This window comes from Cyprinus carpio, chromosome A7, assembly GCF_018340385.1.
Source record: "Cyprinus carpio isolate SPL01 chromosome A7, ASM1834038v1, whole genome shotgun sequence".
Lineage (NCBI taxonomy): Eukaryota > Metazoa > Chordata > Actinopteri > Cypriniformes > Cyprinidae > Cyprinus > Cyprinus carpio.
This window is the reverse complement of record NC_056578.1, coordinates 8,422,525-8,434,230: the sequence shown is the minus strand read 5'-3', so window position 1 is coordinate 8,434,230 and position 11,706 is coordinate 8,422,525. Positions and strand designations below refer to the sequence as shown.

Below are 11,706 nucleotides of genomic sequence, written 5' to 3'. Positions count from 1 at the left end.
TTACAGCATAAGGATAAAAAAAAAATCATAAAGAGCTTTTGAATATTGTTTTGGAAAATGTGCTGATCTTTTGACTGATTCATAAAAAGAACTGACTCATAACTCATTAATTTGTGAATCGGACTACACAGCTTGTGCTGGATGTTTGTTGAATGTTTATTTCCTTTTCTAGAAAGCATTTGATGGACAAAACTTTAGTACAGGATAAGTCAGAATAATCGGTTAATTTCCCAAAAGAGAAACTGCATCAACGATGTGCTAAAAGAAATGTCAACTTTTAGGAGTACATAAGCATATAGAACTGGCCACAAAGCTAAAAAAATTATGGACTAAAAGCCACAGTAATCCAATTTTGAGGTCTTTAAGGGATGTATCCTCAAATTTCAGTTCCCAACTCTACTCAAGACACTCCCTAAAAACAGTTCTTCAAAAACATAACGTCACATCTACCTTGTGTAAGCACAGTATTTCTTTTACTTCTCAACTGAATCCAGCTGCTGCTAAGCTGCAATGCATCTGCACAGAGAGAGAGAGAGAGAGAGGGAGGAAATATGCAGAGATTGAGGAAAAACTGAAACTGGTTAATGTGTGTGGTTGACCCATTTCCATGCCGAATGAAATAAGCCCATATACAACATGGTATTTATTTATGCACTTGCTTGATTAAGGGGAAAAAAAGCTAGAAGAGCATGCCTCACAGCTAATCAGCCTCCTCAACGAAAGGAAAACCTGCCTCAAAGCTGTGGTTACAAATAAGTAGTCTTGCTTTAAAAAGTAGTTTAGGAAAGGCTGCTGTCGAGATCCCACTTGATTGGTTTATAATGCGTTAAAGGAAAGTTGACGCTCCTAAACAAAGCTGGCAGGATGAGCCATGAACTTTGCCCTAGTGACTCACATTACCGTTTCCGGTATGTGGCAGGATACCAGGTTTTTAGTGCATCAAGAGTAAAAATGTATCAGGATTTTATTGTGCAATGCAAAGAAAACGTGCATTACTTTTTGCCACGCTTAACAAGGTACACCACAACGTGTTAGCATGAAGATAAGTCTAATGCTGTGTTTTTGTCTGTGAATGAGTCTCGTTTGTCTCCTACAGCCTCACGGTGAGTGATGATGATTGTTGCATCCCTTCCTTCTTCCTGCTTCATTTAAAGTGATCCCTCAGGGCTGTAGTAGCAGGTCTATTTTCTTTGTTTCTGTGAGACAGACCTGTCTGAAAGCCCTTGTTTCTTCTGTTGTTTAGGGTTGAGTGGATGACCTTTGTCGCCAATCTCATCCTGGGCACTGGAAGTTGGCACGGTGAGCATCTTTACCCGCTGACCTCCCTGCAAAAGCAGCACAGCTTCCCTTTGCTCATTAGAAGCACAATTAACCAGCGCACCGCTGGGCATAGATGCCGAAGCGGCTCATTCTTCATTTCCGTTTTCCAGGGCTGTAACTACATATAATCAGACAGGGCCACATTGTCCCACCAATATCCGAAATTCTTTGATGCTGCTTTGTTTGTTGCTTGGTTGACGAAAAGTTTGAAAAGTTACATGTTTAGGTTTGTCTGCCTCAGCTGTCCATCAGCACACGTCAATGTCAAAATGATTGAGATGGCCAGTGAAATCAAAGAAGGCAGTTCTTACGGTTTACAAAATCTGAGTGTGAATTCCAGCCTGATGCTTCAGTTTTAACAGTGAAAGAGTGTAAGGTAAGGTATATTTTGACAATTTTTAGGTTCAAAATTTTAAACGAGTAACAGTTGAGTGCTGCAGCGTTGACAGTTTTTTGTAGGCCAACCCAGAAATTACTATCACCCTGGTTCTCTCGACAGAAAACCATTAGGATTTTAAAAATAAATAAATAAGAATTATTGAAGAAAATAAGGTCTAGATTCATGTATGATTCTTGCATGTTTTGTTCATCAGGATGATCTTCACAATTGAACACAACTTATGAACGTTCAAGCCTAAATACATTTGCCAGAAGTGAAAAGATTAATGTAGGCTATCAAGTTGCTAACATTTAGTCACTTGTTAGCAAGCTCCCTTTTCAAGACAAGTAAAAGCTTTAGAGCAGGGGCCACCAAACTCGGTCCTGGAGGGCCGGTGTCCTGTTGGAGTTTAGCTCCAACTTGCCTCAACAAACCTGCCTGGAAGTTTCAAGTATACCTAGTTAGATCTTGATTAGCTGGTTCAGGTGTGTTGGCTTAGGGGTGGAGCTAAACTCTGCAGGACACCGGCCCTCCAGGACTGTGTTTGGTGACCCCTGGTTTAGAGAGTATTACTGATGTATTTTATGCTGTAGAATAAAACGGGAAAACATATTGAGCTTATGTTCACCACAGACCTGATTTTATTCATTGAATTCAGGACGGTGAAACTGGAAGTGCTAAAATGCAACTTGTTTCATGGGTTCTGGTCTAGAAAAACACATCATCCCTTCAGCACTCTATAACATCCAGTGATGCAAACTACTCAAATTTTTGTCACTGTTTTGAATTGAAAATGCAGACTATGATTTGCGTGATTCATGATATGTGATTCATGAATATGACAAGACAAGAAACACAAACAGTCGTTTTGATAATATTAGGCATACGACTGATATGACAGAATGTGTGCCTTCTTTAATTATCTGCAAATACTACAAATGTTTTACTTAACAATAAATTCCAGTTCTTTTGTTGTTTTACTTCCTGCTACTGTCTCCAGACAACCTTGCCTTAATGTGTGTTCGTTTTCAGGACAATGTCATTTTTTTACATAAACTGTCATGCATCCAGACTGCTAAATATTAATGAGCTGGTGATTTTCGCACTTAACGTTTATTATTTAACACAATAGGCGTAGGCTTCCCTCGTCCTGGCTGAGAATAGTCAGACGCAGAGGGTTGTACAGCATCCGAAGGGTTCTGCGGCGGCGCTGCAGGTGGGAGGGGCTGAGTGCAGAGGCAGAATGGATTAGGAGGGCCTGGGTGGGAGTGGTGCATTGTGGGGGAGCAGCCCCAGCTGTCCTGCCACTGCGCTCTGCTCTGCTGCATGCTTCTTCTCCAGGCATCTGGCAGGCAGCCAATGGGAGGAGGCGAATCAGTGGCACTTGAGTTCAGTGTGTCAGTGCAGGGAGCAGTCTGTGAAGGGATGGGCCAGTGCAAACACACACACTGCACCACTGCAACACTGGCCTACTTTACCTTTTCACCTACGTAATGCCCCGTTCCTATGCATATTTGATCACTGTTTCTGATTTGGAAATGAACTGAGCAGCTTGTGTTGAGAATGCCGCCGTAACAGAAGAAACGGTTTTGCTGCAGTAATGTGCCGCTGCAAAAAGCATATTCAATTACGCCATGCGTCCGTGTGTGCAGACAGAGAGAGAGAGAGAGAGAGAGAGAGAGAGGTGGGGTTTATACAGTCGCTTGCTTAAAAACAAGTGCATGAATGGAAGCAAATGAATGCATGTGCAATATATGCATCCAGAACAAACCAAACAGATGATGTCAGAGTCTGTCATCTGTGACCTCTCTTCTCTCATTTCTGTTCATGCCATCCCTCTCTTCCTGTCTTTGTTCCCATTGTTATTTTTTTTCCACCCAGACGGCAGGGACTGGTGGCTTATTAGCTAGCTCTTGGCCGCCCGCTGCACTCAGACAGGTCTGGGTCATGCCAAGCTAAGCCCCTCTTCTTCTCATTAAAGAGAAGCCGGGTAATCGCGGCTAAGCAGCTGGTTAACTCCTAATGCCAAACAGCAAATATTGCATGCGTTAAAGCAGCCTCTTCATTCTGCCAAAGGTGGACATGTAGAAAAACAAGCGGGGATGACCTATAGTATGTCTATTCCACGCTAGACATTAGCGCTTTGCTTATTCGCACTGCCCTGAGATCACCTAAGAACCTTAAATGAACTAAGACTGAGTCGAACTTATAGAAAACCCTGATTCATCAAGGTGCTAGTCGAAAGGAAGCAGGTTATACTTTGCCTGGCACGCTTGGGAAATCATATGTAAGGCATATAATGTGACACAGCCAGTGGGTGTTTTGGTGCTCAGAGGTTGCTCTTTCTTTGCTCAGGAGACTTAATGGAGTGTAATTTTCAACTTGATGTTTCTCCTAAAATTCCTTTGGAGGAACATGCTACTGTGGGTAGTTTAGTTCAGATAATTTGGTCTCAGAGGAGCTAGATCAGTTTTGATTGCAGAAATTGGCCAATATTTGAGATATCGTTGAGGTTTATTCTGAAACTCTAGAGGAGAAAATGTGAGATTTGAGAGACAGCGCATTTAATTTTCTCTTCATTCATTCCAGTCTAAGTGAAACAACTTACGATTTAACTTATGATTTTTCCTTTCCAGCACATAGCATCTTCAAAAGTTTTTTGATTTTTCCAATTTTTCGAAATTCAGAATTTAAAATAATAATAATTATTATTATTTATTTTAATAACAGTAATACAAACATTTCATTAATTTGTATTTATAAAAATACATTATCACAATCAATTATAAATTTAATAACATTTTTTATTTTTTTAAATATATATATAAAATTCATAAAGCTTATCCAGTCTGGATATATGTACATTATTTTTAATTTATATAGAGAAAGAGGCACCATCACATCTTTTTAATAAGTTTTCTTATTTCTTGGGATTCAATAAAACGTGTGAGCTGTTTAACAGGAAAAAGATGTCCTCATAAAAGTTGTGTCATGACAATGATCTTCCGTCTGTCACTCCATCTGGGCAGCAGAGAGGACATCAATCATACCCACTTTTGAAACAGATCTGGAAAGACATGCGAAGTGGTGGTTTTTAAACAGACTCTGTGGCTGAGGCTTTTGACCGCTGGCTCTGTGTGTGTATGTGTGTGTGTGAGAGAGAGAGAGAGTAGAAATGAAGCCAGCACATACAGAGGCTGCTCCTGAGCCTTTGTTCTCCACAGTCAGTAAATGTGATTGATCGGCATTGGACATGCAATGAGATATCTTTCAGAGTAGTCAACTTTATCACATTGTGTGCAGTCCAGTGTTAAATAGTACATATGGAACATGATAATACACGTGTATATTGAATAGAAGTCAACATGTAAATAAATACACTCATATATTATAGTGCTCCGCCAGTGTTTTAATAATTAATTAATAAGCTCTATAACTATGCAAATCACAAACCAAAGTGACTCTGAAGCTAAAAAGTGTAGAAATAAGCCATACACGTGGCTTTAGCATAATTCCCACCTCCAGATGTTTCTCAATGCAGCTTTTAAGCTTAGATTCTAAGCTAGCTAGTGCTACATTAAGAAAAAAAAAGAAGGGGGGAAGAATAAACGAGGGTGAATATTAACAACAACAACAAAAAAAACCTGACTCACATTCTCAGGTTTGGGGGCAGTTAATATTAGCATACCTATTGTTCCCCAGGAGTGAGGTGACAAAGAAAGTGCTTCTCGTTTCAATGCCTCTGAATTTGTTTGAAATTTTCTTTGTGTAAAAAAAGCAGATTTCCCTGCCCCCACCCCGTCTTCCCGCTCGGGCCACAAAAGGCACATTTGCCTGTAGATGCTTTGGGATCCATTGGGAGGTCACCAATAAGCACTTCCATCATGCTCTTTAACATACCGGCCAACGGCAGAGTGCTTGAGAGTATTGTTAATAGCTAACCGGCCATTAACTGTGTCTATGCCAATATTTGTGGATGGGATGAAATATTGATTCACCGATTGCACTCATAAATAAACTGATTTGGAATTGTGAAGAAAATGCATTGTTTGGGTTTGATACTGACCGACTGATTTTACTAACATGACAATAATAGATAATTATGAAGCTTGTTCTGCATTGGTAACCAGGGCTCCAAAAAAATAAAAAATAAAAAAAAAAAAAAAAACACTGTATAAAAGGGCTCCATACTTATTTTTTAAACTTATAGTTTTACAAATTCAAATCATATAAGTGGCTTTATCAAATGTTCTAATTTTATGTATTTTCAGCCAAATGTTACTGACCGAGGTGTAAGCATGATGACATCTCAAGGAAATTTGATGATTTGACACAATCACTTGAAAGTCACTTGTGAGAGTGGACGGGAGGACAGGCTGGTGTCATTTGGAGAGGGACTTTGTGTGTTTTGAATAAATGCATAAAATTATACAAATATGCTGGTTCACTTTATAAGTACGCTGTAACCAAAATGTGAATGAATGCCAAACGTATTTCAGAGAGAGAGAGAGAGAGAGAGAGAGAGAGAGAGAGAGAGAGAGCGCGAGCGAGAGCGTTCGGCAGACAAAGAGAGTGCATGTCTTGGCATGTTGTCCTTCATTGATGGTATTGAACAGCCCATGTAAAGGTCACTTAGAGAAAAATAAAAATAATTATAGATTGTTTTTCAGAATCTAAATTGGATGCAAACGTAAGCAGTTAATATACTCTAAAGGCACATTATTATTATAAGGGGCTTGAATAATACTGAAGGTGCACAAAGAAGGTTTTGTTTACATTTAGCTGGCTCCCAGTAATCGCAGTGCATTTGGCTTCATTGGCACCTATTAAAATGGATAGGTGCTTGCACACATCATGACAATGGATATTGCTTTGTTTGCTTGATTAATGCATTGGTCAAGTGATGCTAACATGATGGCAACCAAACCTTGTAGAAAGATAATTGTGTATGATATTTCTCAAAATGCTCTTCATTTATTTAAGTTTAAAACTTTTTCATGAGTGAAGCCACTTAGGGGTTAATAATAAAAAAGGGCCAAAAAATGATGATTTACTGTTCTACTGCCCGAATCTGCACAAGTGTAGTTATTTGATTTATTTTGGCAGTTTTTTTTCAAGAAGTAAAGCAATCAATACCCACAAAGACTCTACAGAAGACAATGATGCTAAACAATAGACTCAGTAACTTACACCACAGAATAGACTCTTTGTTAACACCCAGTTTTGGGTAAAGCGTCATTAAAACGAGAACGTTAAACAATAACTGTAATTCATATAAAATGTGTTATTATGTTGCTTTTTAACAAGACCACAAAAAAAAAAAAAGGGCGGGGCCGCGCCGAGCTGTGGCTGAACTCGGTCAACCCTTCCATCCAGAATCCGTCCAATCAGCGCGGCGTATGCAAATCGCAGCCCAGCGCCGCACCGTCCCTGCCCCGTCCGACCGGGGTGACGTCATGCGCACATATTCTCCTGTAGTGCCGCGTCTGGCTGCAGCGAGTCAGACAGCGAACAGAAACGAGCTGCAAGGGAGGGGTGCGCACACACACACGAACGGGGAATATTGCCACCGCCGGCATTCCAGTCTCCGGGAATAACACTTATTCCACACTTCGGGATTGCACTGATTTTTTTATTACTGTTATCTGGACACGAGGAACCAGGACGCGCATTGAATCCGCACCCGTGGAGCTTTTTAACCCAGCCGTTCCCAGCTCAATCCCACCCTCCTCCTGTAAGTTTTCCCTCTTTGTTTCCAGACCCATCCAAGATGCCTAGTTCGCTGTTCGCCGACATGGAGCGGAGCGGCAGCGGCGGGCAGGGGGACGCCCTGGATGACCAAAGAGCCCTGCAGATCGCCCTGGACCAGCTCTCGCTGCTCGGACTGGATAACGATGAAAATTCCCTGTATGACAACGAGCCCAGGAAAAAGAGCGTGAACATGACCGAGTGCGTTCCCGTTCCCAGCTCCGAGCATGTTGCTGAAATCGTCGGCAGACAAGGTAATCATCGTCATTTCCCTCTTCAAAGAAATGCGTGCATGCTATTATTGTAGCATGTGTAGTCATTTGCATGGTGAATGTAGGTTATAGCTTCTTTTCAACTGCACTGCCCTCCTTATGTCCGACCAAACAAAAGCAAGCAAGGGAGCACTGACACAACCCATGCATATCTACCTATAATGTGTCATCATCTTTAAATACACAACATTCCTGTATATCTAGTGCAGAGTGTCATTTTCTTCAGGCAGCAGATCTTTCTTTCTTTATTTGTCTCAATGGACTTTGTTTACAGTCCCTTTATAGCCTATTGGGAATAGACTTCCTTAACAAGGAAACACCATTATATAGCCTGGATCTAGGTGAGAACATGTTCTGTAGGTTATATGAGATGTAAGGAAGGGACAAAGCAAGTTGTTGACAGTATGATTAGAGCGTTGCGTTGGGTCAGACTCTCTGGAAAATCCTGAATTCAGCATGTATTTTTTTCCCCCTGTGCTATTTTTGACCCTGTATGTCAAGTAGCCCAGCATGTGGTTTGAATTGATGCCGCACCATAATGTTATGTTGTCCCCCTTAGACCTGCATCTGCATCTTTTTGTTTTGTGCCAGATTGTGTTTGTTTTGTCTTATTGTTGCTTTTTGATTGTAGGTTGCAAAATTAAAGCCCTACGAGCAAAGACCAATACGTATATCAAAACTCCGGTGCGGGGAGAGGAGCCAGTCTTTGTTGTGACAGGCAGGCGAGAGGATGTAGCCATGGCTCGGAGGGAGATCATCTCAGCGGCAGAGCACTTCTCCATGATCCGAGCCTCGCGGAACAAAAACAGCAGCCTGAATGGGAATGCCACGGTGCCGGGGCCGCCCAACCTGCCCGGTCAGACCACCATTCAGGTGCGTGTGCCCTATCGCGTTGTGGGACTGGTGGTCGGACCCAAGGGGGCCACCATCAAGCGCATCCAGCAGCAGACGCACACCTACATCGTCACGCCCAGCCGGGACAAAGAGCCCGTGTTCGAGGTGACGGGCATGCCAGAGAACGTGGACCGGGCCAGGGAGGAGATCGAAGCACACATCGCCATGCGCACGGGTGGCCTGATCGAGTTCACAGACGAGAACGACTTCCACGCCAACGGCACTGACGTGGGCTTCGACCTGCACGGGAACGCCAGCCTGTGGAGCAAGCCGAGCTCCAGCGCCACGCCCACCTCGGGTCGCAAGCCTTTTTCCAACTACCGCAACGACAGCTCCAGCTCTCTGGGGAGTGCCTCTACCGACTCGTATTTTGGCGGCAACAACAGCAGCTCCCGGCTTGCTGATTACAGCCCACCAAGCCCCGCCCTCAGCTACACTGCCTCCAGCAACGGCAACAACAACAACAACAACAACAACATCAACATGAACGCCAACGGCAATGGATTTGTCTACGGCGGCGAGACAATCTCGCCCGATTGCACTGATCTGACCTTCGATCCGTCGCCGGGATTCGACCCCACTCCGGCGCCGCCGGGCCTGATGTGGTCACAGTATGAGCGTGCTGCCAATGGCACTTCGGCCTCGTCGCCCGTTTTCCCCACCAGTTCTTCCACAAACGCCAACGGGCTGCTGGCGAGCCAGCGTAGAGCCAACGGGGTGGGATGCACCAGCCAGCCCAGGCTGTCCCCGCCACTCCACCAAACCAATGGCGTGGCAGAGCACCCATTGGCGCGCCGGGTGCGCAGCGACCCGGGCGGAGGCACCCTCAGCTTCCCCGGCTACTCCCCGGTGCTTCCGGGATCCCATCACCCTGGCGTTCCCTCCGACTCGTCCATCTCCTCGTCCTCCTCGTCGTCCTCTTCATCCTCATCCGGGACGAGCCGCAAGGGCAGCCGGGACTGCTCGGTGTGCTTTGAAAGTGAGGTGATCGCGGCCCTGGTGCCCTGCGGCCACAACCTGTTCTGCATGGAGTGTGCCAACCGCATCTGTGATAGGAACGAGCCTAAATGCCCCGTCTGTCATGCTGCAGTTACTCAGGCTATACGTATATTTTCATAAATGGTGGCCACGTGCCCTCCTTGACTTTCGTGAGAGCCTAATAACGTGTGTTATTGTACATGTATATACATATGTATGTAGAGCTGCAGTATCCAAAAAGGGACAACCATTTCTGGTGTAATTGTCTATAATGTACTGTAGCTCGGGACAAATATTTTCAACATCTAATGCATGTTTTAAATATTAAAACCTAGTAATCAATAGTTTTAGTCAACTGTACACAAGCAAGCGTTAATGAAGTAAGGACAGGTACCGTAGTCAGTTCGTCGACTGTTAGCATAAGCGGGCCTTTCGATTCTGCTGATCGAATGTACTGGTAGCAGACCTGGAGTTCGGGGAATCTGGACGGCTTCCTGTCTGACAGACAAACAAAGACTTACAGCGATGGAGATACTGCAGCTTACACAATGGAACTCGTTTGAGGGAGAACAGCAACATATCCTACATATATATAAGTATATATGTATAGATCAACCATAAATTCCACAAGTTTTAAATATTCATTAATACAGATTGAAGTATTTTATTCTTTTTTGACTTGAAAGATTATATTTCGTATTGCAAAGATGTTTACAGATATTTTAATTTAAGTTCAGTGAACTTTTTTGTAGCTGGGTTCAAATATCTTTTTATTTTTTAGTATGGCCTCGCGGCAGTGAACACTGTATTATTTTAATATCACTCGAAAAGCGGATGGCGATTCAGACCACGAAATGTGTTTTTGCATCGGACAGTATTCTGTTGGGTTGGAGGGTTTCTAAGTTCAGCAAAAAATGTCTTTTAAATCTGTTTCACCCAGCATATTTTCTATTCAGTAATATAAAGCATATTTTATTCTATATTATTACGAAATGTCGAAATGTATAAAACTTAGTACGATCAGACAAAAAGGAACCGTTTAAGCTTTCTAAAAATTTGTATGAATTAGATTCCAGTGGGTATCACAGAGTTCTGTTCTGTTGCGCCACTATAGGTTTAGGATTTCTATTTTAATACGTTTGTTTACCACTTGTTTATGTATATGTAGGTGAAGTTACTTGAGTGTCTATGTACTTTATTGAGCAAAGTTTAAAAACAAAGTATATTTTATTTTATGATAAAAGGCCTTTAACCTCATGGTCAAATACTAATATTATATTTGCTGAAACAAGATTTGAAAATGTATCAAGAGTTTTATTTTTCTGACATTTAAAGTTCTACATGATAAAGTAAAACTTAAGTAATGGTGCTACTTCATGTTTTTTTTTTTTTTTAAGTATTTCTATATAAGTCCAATAAAATGGTACATGAACGAGAAGTGTTGCTTCGCTTATTATGGAAACATCTGTTCTGTGTTTTTATGCTTGCAGCTTCAAATTCCTTTTGCTGGAAAGTTTCTTAGAAAGGCCTTTGAAAAAAAAAAAACACTGCTTGCTTTCGTAATACAACATCATTTGTTGCACTGACATCATAATAGAGTTTAAAAACCACTGTAATGATGAAGAAATGTGCGTTTGGCTTTTACTCGTGTAGTGATGTCATCAATATGGCGTCTGATAGATTAGAATACACTTATTATGGTTTTTCAAACTGTGTAAGACACATCAAGGTCAGGGGTTACGATGTTGTCAGCTTTTTAGTCATTAGGTAATGTACATCTTAATGTTTCCCAATGCTGCTTTTCTTACAATCTTTCCAGCAGCATTTGCAGTGTCATGTGTTTTTTTTTTTTTTGGTGGAAAGACTGATAGAATATTCCTTGGTTGTAGATAATAAATGCATGGCAAACAAGCCTTAATGATCAGTTTAAAATGGAAACATCCAAATGCTGGCTTCACAAACCAGCCCTCATAAACCGTACTATTAGGAAACAATCCCAGCGTTCGCAGAAAATAGCTGACAAGTGTTAGACCTAAATTCAGAACACATGCCCTTTGTTGGGTTCACAGCTTGACTTCTTTACAAGATGGAAAATAAATACAGGAAGCAAATATT

At 42.1% G+C, this 11,706-nt stretch overlaps 1 protein-coding gene across 1 annotated transcript; it reads left to right on the top strand.

Moving 5' to 3' along the window:
* Nucleotides 1–7,174: 7,174 nt before the first annotated feature.
* Nucleotides 7,175–11,023, top strand: LOC109093922 (RNA-binding protein MEX3B-like). The gene is made up of 2 exons (XM_042759482.1): nt 7,175–7,701; nt 8,351–11,023. The coding sequence occupies exons 1-2, from the start codon at nt 7,470–7,472 to the stop codon at nt 9,730–9,732; spliced, it is 1,614 nt and encodes a 537-aa protein (XP_042615416.1). The 5' UTR covers nt 7,175–7,469; the 3' UTR covers nt 9,733–11,023.
* The last annotated feature ends 683 nt before the right edge of the window (nt 11,024–11,706 follow it).